This window comes from Loxodonta africana, chromosome 12 (assembly GCF_030014295.1).
Source record: "Loxodonta africana isolate mLoxAfr1 chromosome 12, mLoxAfr1.hap2, whole genome shotgun sequence".
In the NCBI taxonomy this organism is placed as follows: domain Eukaryota; kingdom Metazoa; phylum Chordata; class Mammalia; order Proboscidea; family Elephantidae; genus Loxodonta; species Loxodonta africana.
The window spans coordinates 94904423-94930321 of record NC_087353.1 but is presented as its reverse complement, the minus strand read 5'-3'; the positions used below and the strand labels follow the sequence as shown (position 1 = coordinate 94930321).

Genomic DNA, 25899 nt, shown 5'->3' with positions numbered 1-25899 from the left:
CGGCATCTGGTCACTGCCATTCCAAGAGGACACTCCATCTGTCTGTCCTTTTAGTACAATGAAGAGAAGCAGGTGTGGGAAAGGCCTAAGGTCTTAGCTTTGCTTGCCTGAGGCAGCTGCAGACCAAAGTGAAGTGGGAGTGTAGAGGAGGGGACGGCGAGTCCTCCATGCTTCCCCCAGATAGTCACCTAACCTCCCCCCAGCAAACAAAGACCGTGGTGGGTCTGCAGAAGGAGCCACTGCAGCACAAATAATCCTAACAGGCCTCTGCACCCCTGCCCTGCACCTCAGGTCTGACGGCTCAGCCCCCAGGTCAGAAACACTGGAGGATGAGCTGGGCAGCCCATAGGTGTTGGAGGACAGTCCCTTCAAGTTTTTATTTTTCTTTTCATGAAATGATTCAGCACCATCCCTTAAGAGCACTTAGTCCACGCGATTTCTCTGCTAATTTTCCTAAAGCAAAATTCAATGTTACGGTCTTTTGGGCTATCTTCAGCCCTTTGAAAGACTGACGAAGGAGAATGTGGAGGCAGATGTGAACATTTCCATCAACAGGGGAGCCTCAGAACCCCTGGGACCTGCAGCGTCAGCACACAGGGGGACTCAGTGCCAGCTCTGGTAGCATCCTTGGCTTCGGTTGAACAGGTTCACAACCCTCTATTAGTAATTCCAAAACCCTTTTTGTAAGCCATTTGGTGGCAAAATGTGCCCTGGGTGCTGTTATGGCAGGTGTTAGGGATTGAATTTGGAGTCCCTGGGTGGTGCAAATAGTTAACACGCTTAGCTGCTAACCGAGAGGTTGGAGGTTCGAGTCCACTCAAAGGCACCTCAGAAGAAAGGCCTGGAGTATCTACTTTTGAAAAATCAGCCATTGAAAATCCTGCGGAGCACAGTTCCAATCTGACACACCTGGGACCACCATCAGTCGAAACTGATTCGATGGCAGTTGGTTTGGCTTGGGTGATCTGAATTGTGTCCCCCAAAAAGACATACTAAATTCCTGAGGTGAGATGGATCGCTTTTGTGTGGTCTTTCTAGCCATGGTTTTGTAATTCACACCCCAGTGATAGTGCGGGACTGTGCAATAAGGTGACTGCGGCCCCCCAAGGGGATTGGACAGCTTTGCCATCCTGCTAGGCTTAAAAGAGAGCCAATTCCACAGCAGAGAGAGGACTCCACCACCACCAAGGAAGAATAGCCAGGAGTGGAGAACGTGTTCTTTGGACCTGGGGTCCCTGTGCTGAGAAGCTTCTAGACTCGAGAGATAAAGAGAGAGAGAGAGAGAGAGCTGTAACACCGAAGGCAGTGAGAAGCAGTGGCAGAGAACCACCCAGAAGTGCTGAAAGAACTGGAGATTTGTATTTGAAGGAAGGACCTGCAGGAAAAAAAAAAAGTGACTGTTTTGCTTTTTGAATTTCAAGCAATTGGTTTGCTGTTAGATGTATCAAGGCAGGAAAAGTCAGTGTCCGTCAGAAGGAACCCCCTTCCAGGGCTAAAGGTTAAAGGGAGCCGGCAAGTAGATAGCTTGGTTTGCTTGCATGTGGTGACCACCTGGGTCCACTCGTGAGTGGAAGTGGGAGAAATGCAGCAGTGAAGAGATGGCTGAATTTGGACATGTACCCGTTGACCTAGCCCATGGGGACTAGGGATGAGAGAGAGAGGAAGGGCTGGCTGGTCAGAAGTAAAGGGAGTTGTGTGTGGATGCCTAAGTTTACTGGTGGAACCCACTGACCTACCTCAAGCGGGCAGGGAATGAGAGAGTGTGAAGGGGCTATCTGAAGTGCCGGGAGGTATGTGTGAACTCTCGAGCCTAAGACTGCTACCCATTGTGACCTAGCTTGGATGGCTAGGGATGAGCTGACCAGAACCCAACTGAATGAAGAGAAAAACGTTTGACACCATGGCTGGTACCAAAAAAAAAAAAAAAAAAAGAAAACCCAAACCAAACCCGTTGCCCTGGAGTCCATTTGGACTCATAGCGACCGTATAGCAACCCTATAGGACACAGTAGAACTGCCTGGTGGATTTGAACTGCTAACCTTTTGGTTAGCAGGCTTAGCACTTAACCACTACGCCACCAGGGTTCCCATGGCTGGTACGGATTGCTGCAATTTGATGGCTTGCTTTGGACTGGACTTTGCTTATGGACGTCGATGTTCAAAGTTCCAAATGGAACAGAAGGTTCTTCAAGACCAAGGAACATGCTTGTGTCCTCAGAGTAGTGATTTGATTAAAACAAACAACAAACAAAAACTGGTTTGGTAGGGGCGGGCAATTTAAACATTGGCTCTCTAAAATGAGAGAGATAAAGGTGTGAAGTGGCTGGCTTGCACGCTTTCCTGGGTGCACTTCCACTAAATGAGGGGGACAAGGGAGGATCCCCACTGAATAGATTCCTCTTTTCCTGATGGGTCTGGGGAAGAGACAGTGGAGCAGGTGCTGATAGGATTGTACGATTCAACTGTGAGTACTGACTGTTAACAGGGTTAATTGAGATTGTAAAAACTGTAAGTGCAGAAGCTGTAAGTGCGAAAAAAAAAATTTTTTTTTTGAAGGAGTGGACTAAAGGGGAAGAGCTGCTGGACTCCAGCACTGTGGCTGAGCCTAAAGTCCCTTAAAGCTTTTGCTATGTTTATACCTCATGAGGCACAGAGCCAGGGGATAATCTTCTCTTGGTTAAATTTTATCAGACGCCAGAAAGGGTGATAACGAGACCAACTTACTGGAGAACCTGACCAGATCAGATGGACACCTGCAGCAGACTTGAATGGCTGGTACCTGAGTAACCTCACCCTGTAGACTCTTTGCCCTACTGAAGAACTAATAGTTTATGATCGTTTTGAACTGGTAAAATAATTGGGAGGCGGAACTTATCCTCCAAATGTGAAAGCACCATGGCTAGAAAAGCCAGGGGGTGGCCTGAGGTGTGATGGATCACTTTTCTGTGGCCTTTCTCACCATGGCCTTGTAACTCCCACCCAGGTGACTGGTCGGCTTTGCCATCCTGCTAGGCTTAAAAGAGCCAATTCCAGAGCAGAGAGAGGATCCCACCATCACCAAAGAACAGCCAGGAGTGGAGAGTGCATCCTTTGGACCCGGGATCCCTGCGCTGAGAAGCTCCTGGGACCGAAAGAGAGAACTGTAACACTGATGACAGTGAGAAGTGGTTGCAGAGAGTAGCGACAGGAGAGACACAGGAGAGACCAGCAGGAGAGACTGGCAAGGGATGGTGCAGTGGGTTTCCTGGCTCACTGGTAGAGTGGAGTGCCTCTGGGCACTTATTGGCAGAGCTAGAAAAGCTTTGGAACACTTGCCCAGGCAGCACAGAGGCTGAGGGCCTGAAGGACTTTGTAACACTTGCCTGAGCAGGACAGAGGCCAAGGGGCCAGAGAGAGGTGTGCCTTCAGCACAGCTGGGAAGAGGCTGTCCCGATGGAAGAACTGTATCCTGAGTGTTCCTGAGCCTGAATTGTAAACTCTTACTTCCCTCGTAAGTCCCATAATCACGAGTATTGTCTGTGAGTTTTGCGTGGCCACTGCAGTGAATTATCCAACCCAGCACAGAAGTAGAGAGTGCCGTGGGAGGGACGGTTGGTGTCAGAATTGGTTAAGATGGCAGAGACAAGGAGGCATGTCTGACCTCTGCCTTATAGAAGTCAGCCTTGGGCAACTGATCTTGATTCTTCTCCCCCCTGTGAAGTTAGACAAGGAGGTCAGACACCACTCCCACGCCATTTTTACAGTTCCTAACCCCCAGTAAGAAAACCTGGTGGTGCAGTGGTTAAGTGCTACGGCTGCTAACCGCAAAGTTAGCAGTTCAGATCCCCCAGGCACTCCTTGGAAACTCTGTGGGGCGGTTCTACTCCCTCCCACGGGGTCGCTATGAACTGGAATTGACTCGACGGCAATGGATTTGGTTTTGGTTTCACCCCCAGTAACTGTGAATGTGACCTCGTTTGGAAATAGGGTCTTCGAAGATGTGATTTGTTAGGTTAACGGGAGGCCATACTGGAGTAGGGTGGGCCCTAATCCTATGTGACTTGTGTTCTTATAAAAAGAGGACAGAGAGACAGACAGACAGAGGGAAGACACCACATGAAGATGGAGGCAGAGATGGAGTTATGCTGCTTCTACAAGCCAAGGAATGCCAGGGGCTACCAGAAGCTGGGAGAGGCAAGAAAGGATATTCCAGAGAGCCAGACCCTGCCGACACCCTGCATTCAGACTCCAGCCTCCAGAACTGTGAGACAATAACTTTGTATTGTTACAAGGCGCCCAGTATATGGGGTTTTTTAGATAGCCTCAGGACACCAATTCAGCAGCTAACCCTGAACTGACCTTATGAAGGCCATTCCCAGGCATTTTTTAGTCCTCTTGGTGTGAATATTGGCATATTTTGCTGCAGAAATATTTGTGTGTTTGATTATGGAGTGCTGCCCAGCCCAGCTGCAGGTGTTACATCCTACGTGATATATTCCAAAACCTGAAAAACACCCAATTCTTGGGTCTGTCTGGCCTCAAGGGTTTCAGATAAAAGATCATGGACTGTATTTGGGGCTGTTGTTTAAGATTTCGTCTTCATCTGTTTTCTAGAGGCCTTGAAGTGGCTTACAAGGGACAGCTCAGTGCAGACTAAGACAGGAAGCAAAGAGAACAAAGATCAGCCAAAAGAAGCTGAAGGAATCTCTGCCACGAGCCCCTGCTTCTTCAGACACTGGATTTGGTCCTAAATTTCCTGAGGCTTAGGGAAAATGAACACATGTTGAGATACACTGAAGGCATCACTTCTCATGAGAAAGTCCCAGAACACGCAGAAGTGGACTGCTGTGATTTAGTCCCAGGATTCATGCACTGGGCACAGGGTTTATTATCATCTGAAGATCAAAGATAAGACTCAAGATGTTCACTCTTGTCAGACTGCGTCTTCAGGTGCCCCAGGGTCCTCCCAGTTCACCTGGCTTACCATGACCTGATATTGTTGTTGGGTGCCACTGAGTCGACTCTGACTCATGGAGACCCCATGTGACACAGTAGAACTGCCCTATAGGGTTTTTGAAGCTGTAACCTTTATGGGAGCAGGTTGTCAGGTCTTTTTCCCTTGGAGCCGTGAACTGCCAAACATTTGGTTAGTAACTGAGCAGTTAACTGTTGTGCCACCAGGGCTCCTTAACCAGAAGGGATATTCTGATGGAAAAATGTGAGAAATAGCAACTAGACTCAACCCTCTCATACTGTGTCTGAAGAAACTGAGGTCTTGGAAGTGAAGTTGCCTTCTCAGGGTGATGCTGGCTGGGGATCAGATGTGGCCAGGCCTAGCACTGATGTCCCAGCCAAAGGTGGAAGAAATAAAGCCTTGCTGGAGTTCCTGAGTGGTGGAAATGGCTAAGTGCTCAGCTGCTAACCAAAAGGTTGGCGGTTCAAGTCCACCCAGAGGCACCTTTCAAAAGATCACAGCTGTTGAAACCTCACAGCCTTTGAAAACCCTATGGAGCACGCTTCTCCGTTGACACACACAGGGCTGCCATGAGTCGGAGTCAACTCAATTGCAGCTGGGAGTAACACACTGGGGACACCTTCAACCACTTATAAAAGGCAGAGGAAGGCTGCTTCTCGGGGTGGGTTTATATGAAGTCTCCAGGAGTGGTCGAGAGATTGTCAACTTCAGTGGTAATTTGTGCTCTCAATTCCTTTTCACTAAGTCTGGCAGGCACCCAATTGGTGGCAGCTTCTTGCATTTCTCCATTCTCTTTGTCCCCTGGCCCACCCCTTCCTCCTTCTGTAGCTGTTCAGGTTATAAAGACTCAGTGTTCATAGTGGCAGGTGGGACCTAGGGGCCGTCTGGAAGGGACCTCTGAGTTATGATAGGAACTTGTGTGTCTAAGAGTATGGAGTATTCCCAGTGCTACTTAGGGAATGAACGTGTCTATGTCCTATATGTGAGTGTGTGTCTACGTGATTAATAAAACACAATTTCACCCAAGACTTCTAAGTAGCTCTATATCATTATGTATTTTCTCAGTCAAAGATCTAAAAGTTCTATAGTATCAAGAGAGGGGCCTATGACAGATCCCTGGGTGGTACAAATGCTTGGCTGCTAACTGAAAGGCTGGAGGCTCAAATCCACTCAGAGGTGCCTTGGAAGAAAGACCTGGTCATCTACTTCCAAAAAAATCTCTATCGAAAACCATAGAAGCACAGTTCTACTCTGACACACATCAGACCATCATGAGTCGGAGCTGACTAGACAGTAACTGGTTTGGTTTTTTTGGTTTAAGAAAGGGTCCTGGCAGGAGACACAAATTAGGAGGGGTTGTCTAGCTCACAGTGACACCCCAGTGTTCATGTCTGAGCTATACCCCTCTTTGAAAATAAACAATCCTTCCCTGTCAGGTGATTTGAATAGCTCTGCCCTCAGAAAACTGCAGTTGGCTAATGGGTGGGCATGTGACTGAAGCTGAGCCAATTGGAATCTCTCCTGGGACTTTTCACCCTGCAGTTGGAAGAGACAAGTTTGTGTATGAGGAGGAAGCTGGGAGTTTGTGAGCCTGGAGCCGCCAGGGCCATACATCCAGGCAAGAGGCTCTGAAAGCCCGTTTGTGAGAATACAGCCATCATGCAGAAAGAAGCAGAGACAAGAGACCAAGAGGGGGTATTTTTGCTTCTTGCTTTTCGTGTAGGACAGAAAAATGAGAACCCACCCAGGGTCATATGACAAAGAAGTGCCAGGCAGAGCTGGAGCTAAAGCTGCACCTTTTGGCACCTGCTCAGCCCCTATATTGCACGGTGTTAAAATGCCATTCTTCCTCTGCCCCTTGCTCTGTTTATTTTTTATGTGACATTATTGTTCTGTAATGGGGATATATTTTAGTGAGTTAGAGTTATTGACAAAAAGGAAATACTGCAGGCTCCATTTTGTTTCATTTTTATTTTAAAGTTTCCTCTGTGGATGAAGTGGGTGCTGGTTTTCCAGGAAACTGTGAAAGGACACCCTGTGACTGGACAAGGTACCGGGCGGACTTGGAGAGTTTGTAAAGATGCACAGATGCCTGGCATGCAGCTAATGGAGATAATCTCAATGTGCTTGGTTTTATATTGGCAAGATGAAAGATGTAGCTATTATTAGGGAATTAATTAGGTACAAAGGGGCTGGTCTGAGTCAGGTAAAACCAGGAAGATTTTTAAAACTGTTTGATTGGATTTGGAAAACCATTTTTTAAAATGTGGTTTCAATAGCGGTAATCATGTAATTCATAAGCAGCCATGTGAAAAAGCAGCGATGGAGCCTCTTATTTCTAACCAGAGGGACATAAAGGGCCCCAGCCTGTGCCACGTGACTCAGAATCATTCAGAGCGGCCTCCACCAGGCAGGCTCTGTGTGTCTGGGACTCTCAGAATTTTCAATTTAACAAGCCTTCTGGAAATGGTTAAAAATACCCCAATGAGAGAAGGGTGGAGTCACTATTAGTGAAATGTTATTTTCTCAAAAGAACCCTTCTATATTCTAACTCCTGCAATTTCTAGCCCATCTCCCCGGGGCTCCAGACAAGACAGGTGACCAGAAGGAGGCCAGGAGGAGCTTCCCAGTCATAGATGGTGCTGTGGATTGAATTGTGTACCCTGCAAAAATGTACTGCAAATCCTAACCCCTATACCAGTGGTAGGAGCCCAAGTTGGGCAGTAATTAATAGCTTGACTGATAACCAAAAGGTTGGCATTTTGAATCCACCAGCTGCCCCTTAAGAACCCTACGGGGCAGTTCTACTCTGTCCTATAGGGTCCCTTTGAGTCAGAATTGACTATATGACATCTTTTTTTTTTTTTTTTAAATACCTGTGGTTATAATCCCACTTGGGAATGGGTTTTCTTTGTTATGTCAGTGAGGCAGTATTAGTGTAGGGTGTGCCTTAAGTCAATCCCTTTTGAGAAATAAAAGAGCAGGTATTAAGCAAGCAAGCAAGCAAAGGAGCAAACACTGAAGGGAAGATCCATGCCACACGATGCATAAGGAACCTAGGAATAGAAGCTGAAAAGAGACAAGGACCTTCCCCCAGAGCTCAAAGAGAGAGAGCCTTACCCTAGAGCTGGTGCCATGAATTTGACGTCTAGCCTCTTAAACTGTGAGAAAATAAATTTCTGTTGGTTAAAGTCACCCCTGTGTGGTATATCTGTTATAGCTGCACTAGATAACTAAGACAGATGGCCTTACTTTCCTCACTGCTGCATCTACATTGTGTCAAATCATTAACCTGAACCCAGGGCAAACAAGGCAAATTCCCCTTTATTCTCCAGCTACTCATTTACGATGTATTTAAATCCATAAACTGATTCCAGTAGGGAAGATACACATCTTACATCTCCAACTAAATTCAATCATTTATTACATAGTCTTATATGAAAACGAGCATTGCAGCCTTTGGTTTTATTCTACTGTTCAGCAACACTAGTGTGCACTCTGTGACCTCGGCTTATCTCTAAGGCCCTTATCTATAGTTCTGTAACTTGATTCTGTTTCTATAGATTTGAGGTTAAAGAGCCAGGCCAGAAGTTCAGGCTACATTAGGAAATGAACGTCAGAACTTAACCCACATTTCATATCGGTCCCCTCTGAATGTCAAAGTCATCATTCATGGATGCAAAAGATGCTTCCAGAATGGAACTGTGAGGCACTCAGGGGACCCTCTCCCCGGTGGTACAATGATTCAGCTGGTGAAAATTATTTTATAAACAGCCATTTAAAGTCTCTGGAAATGGTCCGAAGGGCATATAGCAACTGGAGAGACATTTATTCAGGAAAATCTATTAAATCTCAGTAAGAGCAGCAAGAGTCTATGGCATTTGAACCATGACCTGTTTCCATCCTCACACTCCCCAGCTCACTGTGACAGAAGCTCTCCTCTGGTCAGGTGTGGCCAAATAGACAGGGTTCCCTCTCTTTTCAGCTCCCAAACTGGGGTCAGGGGAGGCTGTCAGCATCTCTTATCCTCCCCTCCCCTCCCCCTCCCCCAGATCCATGTTGCAGAAACTCTGTTCTAGGCAGGCATGATCAAGAAACTATGGTTCCTTTTCCCCACCCAGCCTCTACCTGTAGGATGGAAGGGTACACTAGGTGTGGCGGGCCAAGAATAGTGGACCCCGATTGCCCCCTCCCAGCTGGCTTGTAGGGCTGAGGCTGTACGCCAGAAGGGGCTAGCCCAGAAGACCAGAGGCTACCATCTCTAACCAGTGCCCTGGTTATATAGCAGGTGTGTCACTTCAGGAGAAGACAGCTGCTGTGCCCACCCCCAGCTCTGTGGCAGTAGCACAGAGGTTCTTCCAAACAGAAAGTGCCACAGCTCTGCCTTACGAGACAGACTTTATTTGGAACAGATCATAAGGATGTTCACGCTCAAGGACATTTTTAAAAACAATGGAGATTTTGCTGTTGTTATTAGTTGCCATGGAGGATTCCCACTCATGGCAAGACCATGTGTGCAGAGTAGATCTCCACCATAGGCTCTTCAAGGCTATGACCTTTTGGAAGAGATCACCAAGGCTGTCTTCAGAGGTACCTCGGGGTGAGTTTGAACCATGAACCTTTTAATTAGTAATCCAGTGCTTAACCATTTGAATCACTCAGTGACTCCTAATGGAGATCTTAAGGCTGAGAAATTGAAAGAAGGTGGCAGTTCTATGATAGCAACAAGTGAAGCAATAGACCAGCTAGAAGCTTAACAGAGAGAACTAGGGAAAAGAGACTGCTGAGAAACAGCTGAGAACCCTCCTGTGGTCAGAACAAGCCTCAAAGACTGACAACACCCTGCCTCTGCAAAAGGGCTGAGCTTTAACTGGATCACATTGTGGAGCAATTTGTGTCTCAAAGCATCAGACAATAATTAAAATTAAACAATACAGCTAGCAAAAGTGGAGGCTAACAGCTGGGTGTAATACCAATAGTGGCAGACCACTATAGGCTTAATGGGAGATCATAAAAAGAGACAGTCCAGAAGAAAGCCCAGGTAAAGCAACAGCCATCCCAGGTGGTTGGGAGATGGTAGGCATGCCCAAGGCTGTGCTGTCTGAGGAGCAACATCAGAGATTGCACACTGCGGGGGAAATAGACTTCGTTTAACTAGTTCAGCCAAATCACTAAACAAATGAGTAAAAAATAACAAGCCTCAGGGTGGGGGAAGGGTACATATCAGTACCCAGAGTTTCTACAATATATTGTCTCAAATGACTTGTTTTAAACAAAATGTTATGAGAGATATGCAAAATAAACAGGGAAGTATGATCTACATGGAGTGGGGGGAGCAGGATGCCTTTGAGTGTGCCCAAATGTTGGACTAAGCAAAAAAAAAAAAAGGCATCAAAAACAGCTGTTATGATTATACTTAAAGAATTAAAGGAAAGTATGATGACAATGTCACTCCGAGAAGAAAGTATAAATAAAGAGATAGAAAAAAAAAAAAGGAAGTTTTGGAGTTAAAAAATACAACTGAAATGAAAAATTCACTAAAGGGGCTCAACAGTAGATTGGAACCAGAAGAAGAATCAGTGAAGTTGAAGATATATCAATTAAGATCGTACAATCTGAACAAGTGAGAGGAAAAAAAAAGAATAAAGAAAAATAAGCACAGCCTCTAAGAAATATGGTAGAGCAAAAAGTTCAGCAACATATGTGTAATGGGAATACCAGAAGGAAAAGAGAGAAAGAAGCAGAAAAAAAACTGGACTTAATAGTGACTTACAACCTCCCAAATATGATGAAAAGCATTAATCTATACACTGAACAGGCTCAACCAAGTCAAAATAAGATAAATGCAAAGAGATCCACACCCAGATATATCATAGTCAAAATACAGAAAAGCAAACACAAAAAGAAAATCTTGACACCAGCAACAGAAAAATGACTCATCCCATACAAAGGAACCCCAGTAATCATAAAAGTTTACCTCTAATCAGAAACATGGAGGACAGAAGGCATTGGGGTAACATATCCAAAGTACTAAAATAAAACTGTCAACCAACAATCTTATATCCAACACAACTCTTTTGAAAAAGGAAGGTGAAATAAAGACATTCTCAGAAAAACAAAAGTAGAAAAAAAAATTGTTGCTAGCTTACTCACCTTACAAGAAACACTAAAGGAGATTGCCAAGCAGAAAACAAGTTACATCAGACAGTAATTGGATCCACATGAAAAAACAAAGAGCACCAACAAAGGTAATTATATAAAAAAAAAAAAAAAAAAAATTATATAGGTAATTATAAAAGGCAGTATAGTTGCATATTTCTTTTCCTTTCTATACGTATCTGATTTAAAAATCAATAGCATAAAATGATATGTATATAAATGTATTGTTTGTCTACAGCATATATCAGCACAAAGGAGGTGGTGGCAACAAAGCTGTTATGGAGTAAGTAAATGACACCATATGGTAACTTGAAACCACAAGAAGAAATGAGGAGAACCAGAAATGGTAAAAAAAAAAAGAAAGAAAAAAGGAGGTTAGTATGTTGTCTGACCACAATGGAACAAAATTGGAAACCAAAACAGAAAGAAGCTTGGGGAAAAAAAAAGAACAGAAAACCCAACACTCCTAAATAGCCAATATATCAAAGAAGAAATCACAAAGGAAGTTAGAAAATACTGTATGTGTGTGTGTGCGTGTACGCATGTGTGTGTGTGTACCTAGCTCAGTGCCTGGGCACATTTAATAATCCTCCATAAATATCTGAATTTGAATCTTCAAACACCCACACGTGCGAGAGGAGAAAAAGGCTGGCTGATTCCCACGGACCGATTTTGAGAATGCTTTCCAGAACAAATAGTTCGGAATTCATGAATTCAATTCTGAGTGCTCTAGGATCATGACCACCAACCACAGAGTTGGGCTGGAGGAGACAGTGGTGTGGAGATCAGGGTTTGCATCCCTCTCCCCTAACTGCTTGCTGGGTGACCTTAGCCTTTGTGTTCTAACAATCATTCCTCCTCACAGGGCTGATGGGAGAGTTAAAGAAGGGGATGTCCACAAGTGCCTGGTATCATGTCTGGCCCTTGGCAAGTGCTCAGTACAACATAGCGACTGTTTGTACCCAACGTACAAACAGAATAACAAAATAACCCCATCGTCATCCAGTCAATTCTGACTTATAGTGACCCTGTAGGACAAAGCAGAGCTGCTCCTTAGGGATTCCTGGGCTGTAATCTTTACGGAAACCGACTGCCACATCTTTTTCCTGTGGAGCGGCTGATGGGTTCAAACCACCGACCTTTTGATTAGCAGCACTGCGCCACCAGGGCTCCTTCCCAACATGCAAGGAACTGTTAATAGCCACATATGCAGAGCTAATGCTCAAAGCAGTAAATACTACCCATGATGCCTATAACCTAAAAGCACAGACACAGGAGCAAAAGACAGGCACTGGCCAGGTGCCGTTGAGGATTTGCCCCTAACTACTGGGACAGGGTGTCCCTGCTCGAAAGCAGTCATGAGCCTTCTCAACACATGGCTCTCGGTACAAGCAGCTTAAACGAGAAGACCACTGCTTCCTTGTCACAAAAAGGCAGATCCATTTTGCAGGACTTCACTTGACAACCCCTCAGTTTTAGGCCCATGTACCTGCCCAACTTCTGCAGGGCTGCCCATGCTAGCTCAGTCCAGGCTGCGCCGCGGACGTGAGCCCGAAGTCCTTGGCAAACAGAACGTGGCAAGCATGAACCTCAGCGCTCGGCCACTGTCCCACTCCTACGGAGCTGATCCGCAAACCACAACTTGAAGGAAGCTGTTCCACTGAGCCTCAGGGCTCAATAAGGCCTGGATTGAGGTCAAAATGAAGATGAGACTTATCACAGATTAAATATTGATTTAGAGTATGAAAGCCAAGAGGTGGGGTGAGCCAGTGTCCAAAGAAATAGGTTGGTGATTTTTGTCCCCCTGAACTCTTGGTATCATGAATTGAATTGTGTCCCCCCAAAAATATGTATCAACTTAGCAAGGCCATGATTCCCAGTATTGTGTAATTGTTCACCATTTTGTCGTGTGATGTGATTTTCCCTTGTGTTGTAAATCCTACCTCCGCGATGTTAATGAGGCAGGACTTAATCTACAAGATTAGGTTGTGTCTTAAATCCATCTCTTTTGAGATAAAAAAGAGAGAAGGGAGCAGAGAGACAGGGAAGAACCGAGAGCATGCATCCTTTGGACCCGGGGTCCCTGCGCTGAGAAGCTCCTTGACCAGGGGAAGACTGATGACAAGAACCTTTCCCCAGAGCTGACAGGGAGAGAAAGCCTTGCCCTGGAGCTGGCACCCTGAATTCAGACCTCCAGCCTCCTAGATTGTGAGAGAATAAATTTCCTTTTGTTAAAGCCATCCACTTATGGTATTTCTGTTATAGCAGCACTAGATAACTAAGACACTTGGTGTGTCTGAAATAAGGAAGCTTAGAGCTGACTGGGGACCATGCCTCTAATTGCTGCTTTGGCTTTTGCTCATAAATGTGAGGGACTTGAGACAATGCTCTTGGGAAAAGGGAACTTCCCAGGGGTGTGCACGGTGACCACTCTCTGAGCTCTCTGGAGGCTGCGTCCCTGGCTCCTGTGGACAAATGTTGTCTTGTCCGCTCGTGCCTGCTCCCAGCACTGAAGGCCTTCAATAAGCCATGTTCCAGGACTGCAGAATGCCCCGACATGGGTGGGGGGGTAGGGGGCTCGCAGCAGTGTATCTAAGGAAAATAGCACCTATGGCGATTAGTTTTAAATTGCTGAATGATCTCTCAGAGCTGGCAGTGGAAACTGTGATGGCCAGCAGAAACTGCTCCCCTCCCCCCCGCCAAGTGTCACTCAGGGCACAGGCCCCACCTGCCATACCTTTGATTACCTCTGCACACATGCTCCCACCATGCTGTGCACACAAGTGCAGCCCCTGGGGCCTGGTCATGGCTGTGGCTGTGTACTCTCGAGGCCTGAGCTCCCTGGTCCAACTGCTCAGCAAGGATGGGACAAGTCCGGTTGGGCTCAGCCTGGCCCTGGTCACCTACCCGGGGTGGCTGCACATAAATCCCCTTCCTCCAGAAGTAACAGGAACGGGGATGCAGGGCAGCGAGTACAGAAGGCTCCACTGGCAGGAATGATGAGGCCAAGTAGAGGGGAAGCACAGGCCCAGGGGCCTGCGGGGGAGGGCTCCCAGGTTCTATCCCTCCTGCAGGATCAGTCCCACCACCACTCTAACTGGGCCCAAAGACCCCCACGTTTTATGGTAACTTCCAGAGAACACTGGGTGTATCCATGAAAGCAAATAGGGAAGAGTGTGGGCTTTCGGGCCAGAAGCCTACCTTGGCAAGTTGCTGACCTCTGCTGAGCCTGGCTGGCCTCCTCTGTCAGGACTGGCCTCTCGTAGTCACCCCCGGGGCTACCTAAAGCATGTGAATGCGTCCCTCTCACAGACGCAGTGTCTGTGTGCCACTCATTCAAACCATGCACCGCTCTGGGGTGGCCACCCCTAGTAACGCCAGCCTAGTGCTTTTCTTAAGGAACCCTGGTGGCGCAATGGTAAGCACTCAGCTGCTAATCGAAAGTTTGGTGCTTTGAACTTGCCAGCCACTCTGGGAGAGAAAAGACCTGGTGATCTGCTCCCATAAAGACTACAGCCTTGGAAGCCCTATGGGGCAGTTCTACTCCATCCTACTGGGTTATTATTAATTAGAATCAACTGGACAGCAATGGGTTAGTGCATTTCTCAGAGTCCCTGGGTAGTGCAAATGGTTAATGTGCTCAGCTGCTAACCTAAAGGTTGGAGGTTTGAGTCTATCCAGAGGTGCCTTGGAAGAAAGGCCTGGCAATCTACGTCTGAAAAATCAAGCCTTTGAAAACCCTGTGGAGCACAGTTTTCTAACAAATGGGGTCTCCATGAGCTGGAATCGATTTAGCAGCAACTGGTCTGATTTTCTGCTTTGTTTCTAGAAACAGTGCTGGAGACCCTGGGTGCTGCAAAAGGTGGACACGCCTGGCTGCTAACCAGATGGGTGGAGGTTTGAATCCACTTAGAGGCAAGTTGGAAGAAAGGCCTGCGATCTACTTCTGAAAAATTAGCCACTGAAAACTCTATGGAACACAGTTCTTCTGGGACGCACAGGGGTCCCCAGGAGTCGGGGCCGACTCAGCAGCAACTGGCCCTGCATTCTCCCTCTGTGTCCTCAGTGTTTAAGAAGCGGGTGGTCACGGCTGGATCTGTCCCTGTGATTCAGTCTTGGAGCAGCTCTGTGGGGGAGCTAAGGGGCCTGGAGGGCACTGTGGGTTCATACCTGGCCCTTCTTTTGCTTTCCTCCTCTGTAACGTGGGGCCCTTTTTCAGTAACTCTGTCTAACCCCATGTGGCTGCTTAGAGACTCCAATAAGACAGGTCATGTGGCCCCTGGAGACAGCAGGGGCTGCTCCCCAAGACAGGCTTGGAGGTCACATCCCAGAAGCAGGCTGTGGCCACTCACCTCGGACTCGGACACGTCCACGGACTTCTCCTTGAGGTTCACGCTCTCGGTCAGCACAGCCCCGTTGTACTTGCTGCAGATGTCCTCATCTGAGTAGTGCAGCCCGCCTGGGCTGGGCCGAGGAGGGGATCTAGGGAGGGGGCACAGTGCGGCAGTTACCCTGAGTCAGGACAGCTGGAATTCCAGTGGGATTTGGTGGGCGGTGGGTGGGTTGGGGGTATGTCCTCAGCCAGCACTCTAGCCCCGGTGGCTCAGGCCCCCAGGCAGACACAGTTCACCGGGTGTAGCTGCTGCAGCCCTACCTGGTCCCGTTCTTCTTGGAGAAGGTGCTCTTGACATTGAGGTGGCGACTGTTGAGCTCCAGGGCGGCAAATCCCCCGTTGTCCAGGGTCACGGACTCCTCCATATTGGAGATGCTCTTACCTAACCCCGAGTGAGAACGAGAACGCAAGTGCAGATGTTTTATTGAAATGCACACTGATCCCCCCGGCCCCTGCCGCCGGCTGGTCCCTGCGTCCTGCTACACGCAAAGTCCTGGCCTGGCTCAGCTTGTGCTGTAGGGAGAGCTGAACTGGGAGAACAGCCACAGGGTGGCTGTGATACTGGAACAAAAGGCCTGCATCACCACGGTGGCATTTATTTTGCCTAATACCCAAACGCTGGTGTTCTTGCTGGTACTTTATGAAAAAGGACTCAGAATGCATAACATGTTCAAACATCGGGGAAATTAAGTATTTAATAAATTACAAAATAAAAATATTGATAACTATATAATAAAACAGTAAGTGCAAAGCAAAGTTATCACGACAGATCAAAATACTCTAAAATATTTTAGCAACTCAACTGGATAAAAATAAAGTTATGAGCAAACTACATATAACATTTTCCAATGGCTTTTCCATCGCATTGAGCACAAAAGTCAATGTCCTATAATTGTCCATATGTTCCTCCTGGTTTGACCTGCCCCCATCCATCTGACATCATCTGACGTGACCTTCTATCTGATGCCTTCTATCTGACATCATCTGCTACCTGACATCATCTAGCCGGTGCCATCTATCATCGGCTACCTGATATCACCTATCCAATGCCATGTGCTATCTGACGTCATCTATCTGATATCATTTATCTGATGTTATCTAGCTGATATTATTTTCTGTCTGAGATTATCTATCCAATAGCATCTATGTGATGTTATCTGCTCTCTGATGTTACCTTCTCTGACATTACCTGACATCATTTATTTGACATCATTTATCTCACATCTTTTATCCGATGTCATTTGCTATCTGATGCCACCTATCTGACATCATCTATCCGATGTTATTTGCTACCCGACACCATCTATCCAACATCATCTATTTGACACCATCTATCTGATGTCATCTACTCTCTGACATCTATCCGATACCATCTATCTGACACCATCTATCCGACACTATCCAACTGACACCATCTGTTCTCTGGCGTCATCTTCTCTCTGATGTCACCTTCTCTCAGATGCCATCTTCACTCTGATGTCATGTATCTGACACTATCTCCCATCACTTGCCTCCCCAACCCCAGACAGCATGGCCTTACTGCTCCTTTAACATCTGAGCAGGCTCCTCCCTCCTGGCTGTGCCTCTGCTTGGAATGTCCCTCCCCCGGGGTCCACAGAGCTTGCTCTCTCCAGATCACAGCTCCAGTGTCACCATGCCAGGGAGAACATCCTGACCACCCTACAGAGCAAGGTCCCCTCTTCCTAACTCCCTGATCCCCCAGCATCCCACAGTCTCTGCCTGCACTGTTGTTCAGCTGCCATACCGCCCGACGTGTTTTTATAGAAACCTATCTGCGTGTGTCTTATTGTCTACCTCCCACCCTCCCCTCCTGGACTCTCAGTTCTGGGAGGCGTGGGCTTTTTCTGTTATGCTTCCCGCTGTACCCCTGGCCTCTAGGCTGGGGCCTAAGCACAAACTAGGGGCTTGATAAACACTCGTTAAATGCATTGACAACTCCAAATCCCGAGGGGCCCTCTGTCCTGGGGTCTTGTACCCCTCTGACATCCCTTAATGCTCCATTTGTGTGCCAAAGAAAAAGCAAATAGAACAGAGTGAGCAGGAAATTAGGGTGGAGGCAGGTGAGGAGGTGAAAACAATGTCAGCAAGGAACACAAACCAGAGCGGTAGGATGGGAAGGACAAGGAGAAAGGGCTTAGAATGGCACCATGACACCAAAGGCTCAAGTCCTGCTGGTCTCCTAGGCAGCAAAGTAGACATTCTGGTAGACATTTTTTTTTTTTTGTCTAGGCTTCAACTATGATGCTAAATGAATACTTCAGAGTGAGGCTGAGTAGAGAAGCTGCAGGTCGCATCCGTCTCTCCAAGTCTGCTTTCAAGAGGGCGAAGGAAAGCGTCTACACACTAGACATAGGGTTCTGTAACAGTGTTAATTCAGCTAGCTGCTGTGCCAGTCATACATTTTAAATCCCGCAGGAATAAAATCTGATTTACAGACACTTGTTAAAAGTGAGTTTATACAGAAAAGATAAGTCTTTTCTTGGAGGGGTGAAGTGCTTCACATTACACAAGCAAATGTGCCTTGTTTCATTAACCCATTCAGCAGGATGACAGATGACTCCCGATGGCTGTGTTGGCCAATCTGCTTGGGCCAACTCCTGGACCAGGGGCTAACATGGCTGTGGTCTCTCTCTGTAAGAATCCCTCATCAGGGGTCCATCTGTCTAAGAAGGAAAGACAAGCAGACGGCAAGCTCCAGTGATAAAGCTGGGCTCAGAGAGATCCTCTTTACCTGGCGTGGTGATCCCCATGGCCCACCACATTCTTGGACTCAGTTACAGCGTGGGTAAAGGCTACGTGGCCTGAACATAGGCCACTGTCTCAAGACTGGTTATATTTTGGATATGCAAAGAAGTGGTCTAACTGGTAATTATGAGGTTTTTGTTTGCTTGTTTTTTTTAATTGAGGCTAATATAATAAATATATAAAGTATACTAATCTTAAGTGGAGAACTTAACTTCTTTTTGTTATGTGTATACCTGTGTAGCTGCCGTCAAGACACAGGACATTTCCAGCATCGCATAGATTCCTCATGTACCTTCCCAGTTTGTATCTCTCCACCAAGAGGCAGGTGCCCTGGTGGCACAGTGGTTAAGCATTCGGCTGCTAACCAAAAGGTCAGCAGTTTGAATCCACCAGTCCCTCCTTGGAAACCCTGTGGGGCAGTTCTACTCTGTCTTATCAGGTCACTATGAGTCAGAATTGACTCAATGGCAACAGGTTTGTTTTTTTGGTTTGGCATCAAGAGGCAACACCTATTCTATCTTCTGTAAACACCCATTAGCTTTGGTTGTTTAGATCTTCACATTAATGGAATCATATGGGCTGTGCCCTTCTATGGCTGGCCTTACCCACTGTTCATTTGTTCATCTCTCCGATGACAATGATTTGTTCAGTGGCCAGTATTTCAAATACCAGCATGGTCGCCCATGGTGGACAGGTTTCAAAAGAGCTTCCAGACTAAGACAGACTAGGAAGAAGGACTTGGTGGTCTACTTCTGAAAAATTGGCCACTGAAAATCTTGTGAATACCAGCAGAACATTGACTGATACAGAGCTGGAAGATAAGCCCCTCAGGTTGATAAGTAAGTTCATGAGAGCCAAAATATGACCTTGAGTATATCCCACCTATATTTAGAGATCTTCTCAAGAACAGATTTGACACATTGAACACTAATGACTGATGACCAGACGAGTTGTAGAATGGCATTAAGAAAATAAGAAGTCATTGAAAAGACAGAAAATAAAGAAAAGGCCAAAATAGATGTCAGAAGAGACTCTGAAACTTGTTCTTGAGCATAGAGTAGCTAAGCAAATGGAAGAAACGATCACATAAAAGAGCTGCACAGAAGATTTCAAAGGGCAGCTTGAGAAGATAAAGTAAATATTACAATGAAATGTGCAAAGAACTGGAATTAGAAAACCAAAATATAAGAACACACTCAGCATTTCTCAAGCTGGAAGAATGGAAGAAAAAATTGAAGCCTCAAGTTTCAACATTGCAGGATTCTACTCGGAAAACACTGAATGATGCAGAAAGCATCAAAAGAAGATGGAAGGAGTATAAGAGTCACTGTACCAAAAAGAACTGGTTGATGTCCAATTATTTCAGGAGGTAGCATATGATCAAGAACTGATGATACTAAAGGAAGAAGTCCAAGCTGCACTGAAGGCATTGGCAAAAAACAAGGCTCCAGAATTGATGGAATACCAACTGAGATGTTTCAACAAACCAATGCAATGCTGGAGGTACTCACTAGTCTATGCCAAGAAATTTGGAAGATAGCTACCTGGCCAACCCACTGGGAAGAGATCCATATTTGTGCCCATTCCAAAGGAAGGTGATCCACCAGAATGTGGAAATTATCGAACAATATCATTAATATCATACAAAATTAAATTTTGCTGAAGATAATTTCAAAAATGGTTGCAGTATTATATCAACAGGGAACTGCCAGAAATTCAAGCCAGATTCAGAAGAAGATTTGGAATGAAGGATATCATTGCTGATGTCAGATGGATCTTGGCTGAAAGCAGAGAATACCAGAAAGATGTTTACCTGTGTTTTATTGACTATGCAAAGGCATTCAACTGTGTCATAACAAATTATGGATAACATTACGAAGAATGGAATTCCAGAACACTTAATTATGCTCATGAGGAAGCTGTATGTAAATCAAGAGGCAGTTATTCGAACAGAACAAGGGGATTCTGCGTGGTTTAAAGTCAGCAAAGGTATGAGTCAGGGTTGTATCCTTTCACCATACTTATTCAATCTGTGTGCTGAGCAAATAATTCGAGAAACTTGACTATATGAAGAATTCAGCATCAGGATTGGAGGAAGACTCATTAACAGTCTATGTTTTGCAGATGACACAACCTTGCTTGCTAAAAGTGAAGAGGACTTGAAGCACTAACTGATGAAGATCAAAGACTACAGCCTTCAGTAGGGATTACATCTCAACCTAAAGAAAACAAAAATCCTCACAACTGGGCCAATAAGCAACATCATGATAAATGGAGAAAAGATTGAAGTTGTCAAGGATTTCATTTTACTTTTATACACAATCAATACCCTTGGAAGTAAAAAAAAAAAGTCATGAAATCAAACAACATATTGTATTGGGCAAATCTTCTGCAAAAGACCTCTTTAAAACATTAAAAAGCAAAGATGTCACTTTGATTACTAAGGTGCTCCTGACCCAAGCCATGGCGTTTTCAATTGCTTCACATGCATGCAAAAGCCGGACAATGAATAAGGAAGACTGAAGAAAAACTGACGCCTTTGAATTAAGGTGTTGGTGAATAACATTGAATATACCATGGTCTGCCAGAAGAACGAACAAATCTGTCTTAGAAGAATCACAGCCAGAATGCTCCTTAGAAGCAAGGATGACTAGACTTTGTCTCTTGTACACTGGACATGCTATCAGGAAGGACCAGTCCCTGGAGAAGGACATCATGCTTGGTAAGGTAGAAGGTCAGCAAAAAAGAAGAAGACCCTCAATGAGATGGATTGACACAGTGGCTGCAACAATGGGCTCAAGCATAACAACTATTGTGAGGATGGTGCAGGACTGGGTAAATATTTCGTTCTGTTGTACATAGGGATGCTATGAGTCGGAACCGACTCAACAGCACCTAACTATAACAATAACTGTATACCACCACCTATCTCTCAGTTTGTTGTACTATGGTAGCTTTTGTGTTGCTGTGATGCTGAAAGCTATGACAACAGTATTTCAAATAACAGTAGAATCACCTATGTGGACAAGTTCCAGTGGAGCTTCCAGACTAAAGCAGACTAAGAAGACAGGTCTGGTGATCTACTTCTGAAAATGAGCCAATGAAAACTCTAAGGATCAGAACAGGATGTTGTCCAATACAGTGCTGAAAGATGAGCCCCCTAGGTTGGGAGGCACTCAAAATACAGAGCGGCCACAACAATGCACTTGAGCATACCAACAATCATGAGGATGGCACAGGACAGGGCAACATGTCATTCTGTTGTGCACGGGATTGCCATGAGTCAGAGCCAACTTGATAGCAACTAACAACACCATACGCCAGGCGTGGAGCTTGTGCTGGGAATACAAAGGTGAAATAACCCTCAGAGAGCTCAGAGATGAAACGCTGGGTATGAGAAAAAGCACAACCTCAAGTACTTAAGAAGGGCTGTGTCGTGGTAATGTTTCTGGAACACTCCATGAGCCACACCAGAATTTCTGAGAACATGTGCCCCAGTTCATTTTCTCAGTGATAAATAGTGTAGTATTCCACCTGTTTAATGTTTATATGTTTAATCCTCTTCAAGAATACTATTACATTTGATCAATTGTACAGATCAGGAAACTGAGGGCCAGAGAGACCAAAGGGCCCCCATGACTTATCCAAGAGCCGTGGCTAATTTGCCGGCAGACCCACGGCTAGAGTCCAGGTTACCCGGTGTCTGGAGTTCCTGTTTGACTATAGCAGGCTGCCTCCAGAGAGGAATCTGCTGCTTCCATTTTATTGCCTACAGGCAAAGGGGATGGAAAAGTGGATGCTGGCATGGCAGATCCAGGGGAAAGAAAATGCAAACATTTTAGCTCAATGTGCCAAGGGCACGTGCGGAGATGGGGAAGTGAAGCCAGGACGCCCACCTGTGCTGCAGCTCTTGTACTTCTTATTTTGTCCGTGTAAGACCAGGGTGAAGGCCACCAGCAGGATGACGATCAGGCTGGAGAGTCCCACCACCACGAGGAACCACCCCTCTTCGTAGAACGGGGCTTCCACTTCCGCTGGAGAAAGCACAGATACACACGTGACGCTTCACAGAAACTCCAAGTGCTGGATCCTCCGCAGGAGCTGGGAGGGTAGAGCGCCAGGGTGGGCGGGGAGAAGGGTATGACAACCCCACGCACGGGTGAGATGGAATCATTGCCCAGTCTGGGCTATCGGTGGGCTGATTAACTAGTTTCCAGAGTCCCCTCCCCTGAAAAAAAAGCCACTGTCATCGAGTCAATTCTGATTCATAGCGACCCAGAGTCCCTAGGTGGTGCAAATAGTCAACATGCAAATGGTTCAGCTGCTAACCGAAAGGTTGGAGATTCAAGTGTACCCAGAGGTGCCTTGGAAGAAAGGCCTGGTGATCTACTTCCAAAAAGTCAGCCATTGAAAACCTTACGGAGCACAGTTCTGCTCTGACACGTGTGAGGTTGCCATGAGCTGGGATCGACTCCATGGCAACTAACAACGACTAGTTTTTCCGGAGTCCCTGGGTGGCACAGATGGCTAACGCTTAGCTGCTAACATAAAGATTGGTGGTTCAAGTCCACCGAGGGGTGCCTGGAAGGAAAGGCCTGGCATTCTACTTCCAAAAAGTCAGCCACTGAAAACCCTAGGGAGCGCAGCTCTGCTCTGACATACGTGGGGGCACCGTGAGTTGGAGCTGACACCATGGCAACTGGTTTTAACTAATTCCCAGGGACAAGGCTCAGGTCATGGTCAGTGCCTCGGCAGGGCCTGGGAGTCAGCATAGCAAGTCTCCACCTTCCCAACGGGAATCAGGCTCGGGTTCCTCTGGCTCCCGCTCTCTCTGTAGACTTCTCTACTGCTTACTCTGCCCATCAAAACTACCCTTCACGCTTACTTGCTCCTAACTTCACCTGCTTAGAACAGTGGTCTGGGGTTAAAGCAAGGAAGGACACTAAGTGTCCCAACTCCCTTCTCCCCAAGCGCGGAGACTTCCCTCCCAGAAAGCCCCCCCTTCTCTGTCACTCCCATCTGGGGCTTCAGACACTTTTGGTCAGGTTAGAACCTCTGCAGGGCATCTGCATTTCTAACGAGTTCCCAGGGATGCTAACAATGCTGGTAGGGACCAATTCTGAGAACCACTAGTAAAGCACTAGTTCTTAAAATTTATTATACATAAGAATCACTTAGGGATCTTGTTGAAATATAGATCCTGATTCAGTATATCTGGGGTGGACATTCTCAGCAGTGGTTTGAACTTGAAGGAACTGGTAAGAAGCCCTGCCCCCACTACCTGCCTCAGGCCCTCACCACTTGTGTCTGCACCAAGGCAGTCACTTCCTGCTTGCCTCTTGTCTTTCTCACAAATCCATTCTTTATACTGCCACGAAAGAGATCTTTTTGAAATAAAAAAAAGCTCCCCTCCTAAAACCCTCCATGGGTTCCCGATCAGCTGGAGGCAAAGTATGAGCTTCTTCCTTACCTGGCCCCTGGAACCCCATGGTCTGACTCCTGCCCATGCCAAGCCCTGGGTCTGCCAGGACCTCGTATATAAACTGCCTTTGCAAACTCATGGAAGCGTACTCGTGGTTCCCCTGCTGGTCTCCCCATCTGGTCAGAGCCCTGCAGAGGCTGTGGGTTACGCTAGTGTCCAGCACAACGGGGCTTAACACCTGGCCCCATAGTTAGATGCTTTTTCAGAAATGAATAGAAAAGGTTTCATTTAAAAACCTGTTTCTGAGAGGGATACTCTGCTTCCCAGAGGGATACTCTGCTTCCTTATGCTTTCTTCTGTTTACTAAGAACGGGAAAATGGGAAGTTGTTTCGTGTGGGTGCTTGATGGCCCCAGGGTCCTATCACTGCCTCCTACGTGCTCCCTGTAGGAACTTAAACCTAAATGTGCCCAGGATGGAACATAAAGCTGCTCACAGGCAAAGCCCAAGGCCTGCCTCCCGGCTGCCAAGACCCACATGCAACACAGCAGCCTTGAGTGAAATATCCCTTCGGAAGAGCAATGGGTTAAACGGGGGAAATCTGCTCTGGATAACGGAATACCACACGGCTCCGTAGGAGATGGCAGCATTCTGGATCCAACAGATGTAGGCAGGTTTGCAGGCCCGACATTATACTCTGTCTAACAAGTCTAAGGAGCCCCAAACAGATCACCCAGAGGCACCCAGGGTGAGCCTGGCTCTAGAGCTGCAGGGGAGAAGGGCTTCCCCGCTGGGCAGGGTTCTCATACTGAGGTGGGCAACAGCCCAGCAAGGCGGCTTCTCCTCAAAAGACACACTAAGCTGACCGCCGCTCGGCTGGTGGCTGCAGCCAGTGCTGCGGAGGCAGCGGGACTTATAAAATCGTCAGAGCCACCATCTCCCTGAACTAGGAGTCATGGTCTTATGAGGGGACTCGCCTTCAGCTGTGTGTATCTGGGGAGTCCCTGGGTGGCGCAGATGGTTAAGCACTAGACTACTAACTGAAAGGGTGGCAGTTGAAACTCATCCAGAGGTACCTCAGAAGACAGGCCTGGCAATCCGCTTCCTAAAGGTCACAACCTTGGAAGTCCTGTGGAGCAGTTCTACTCTGCACACACGGGGTCGCCATGAGTCAGAACTGACTGATGTGAATTGATATCTATCAATAGTTCATAGGTGAATGGAGTGAGCCAAGTCTTGGGTTGATGAATTGGGGTGATGTTTTTTTTATATAAGGGAGGTTTACCATTAGAATACCCCTGCTTCCGTGTATGTTTAAAATTTCCATAATAGAAATTAATACTGCTTCTTCTAAACCTTATTCATGGAAGGAGAGAGGGGGCCATCAACCCTTTCTCACAGCCACCTCTTGCTGAGGACCCCTAGGGTCACATCATCCCTCAGCCACTCCTCCACGGGCCAGAGCCCCAGCTTGCACACACCAGCCCTTCCTCCAAACTCAGGTAAAGAAGGAAGAAGGATGTCTTCAGTCTAAACAAGTGCAGTCAGCAGCCCAAATACATCTATACGCAGGGGAGTAGAAGGATCGTTGTTTTGATTTTAAAGCAGAGGGATAGTGGAGCCCACTCCTTCCCAGTTCAGCCTCGCACCGTTTCTGGCCCAGACTCTGTCTGCAAGCACCTAGTACCTCTCTGCTCCCCTTTGCACGTCCAGTACATTTTCTAAAACACCTTCACGCTACCGTCCTCCAACCCATCCCTCTATTAACCCCCAGACAGGCAGTGGCTGGGAACCTTGGCTGCCCATCAAAATCACTGCAGAGTTAAGGATGTCCAGACCCAACTCGGGCCAGTTCCATCACAACCTCCACAGGTGGGGCCCTCACTGGTGTTTTAACGTTCCCAGGTGATCCCCAGGTTCAGCCAGTGGTGAGAATGCTTGCCCTCAGACACGTGGGGATTTAGGAGGATCAGGAGACCGACCTTACCTCCACCCTCCCATACCCACCCCAGGCTCTTAACTATAACCAGGCCTTTGTCTCTGTGACACTCCCTCCTTCTCCTGTGGCCATGCTCCTGTGCCTCCCTCAAGACACAGCCCAGATGACCCTTCTTCTGAGAAGCCTCCCCTGATTTCCCCAGCCTGGGTCAGTTTCTCTCCCACCCAACCCACTGCCGACCACACCACTGGTGACCACTGACATGTCT

At 46.8% G+C, this 25899-nt stretch overlaps 1 protein-coding gene across 1 annotated transcript in view; it reads right to left on the bottom strand.

Annotated features, from left to right (window-relative positions):
* Positions 1-25899, bottom strand: part of SDK1 (sidekick cell adhesion molecule 1) — a 363835-nt gene that overhangs the window by 867 nt on the left and 337069 nt on the right. The window contains exons 37-39 of the mRNA XM_064295981.1: positions 22168-22305; positions 15767-15887; positions 15465-15594 (exon numbers count right to left, since the gene is read on the bottom strand). Of these exons, the coding sequence (XP_064152051.1) occupies positions 15465-15594; positions 15767-15887; positions 22168-22305 (389 nt within the window). The remainder of the gene's footprint in view (positions 1-15464; positions 15595-15766; positions 15888-22167; positions 22306-25899) is intronic.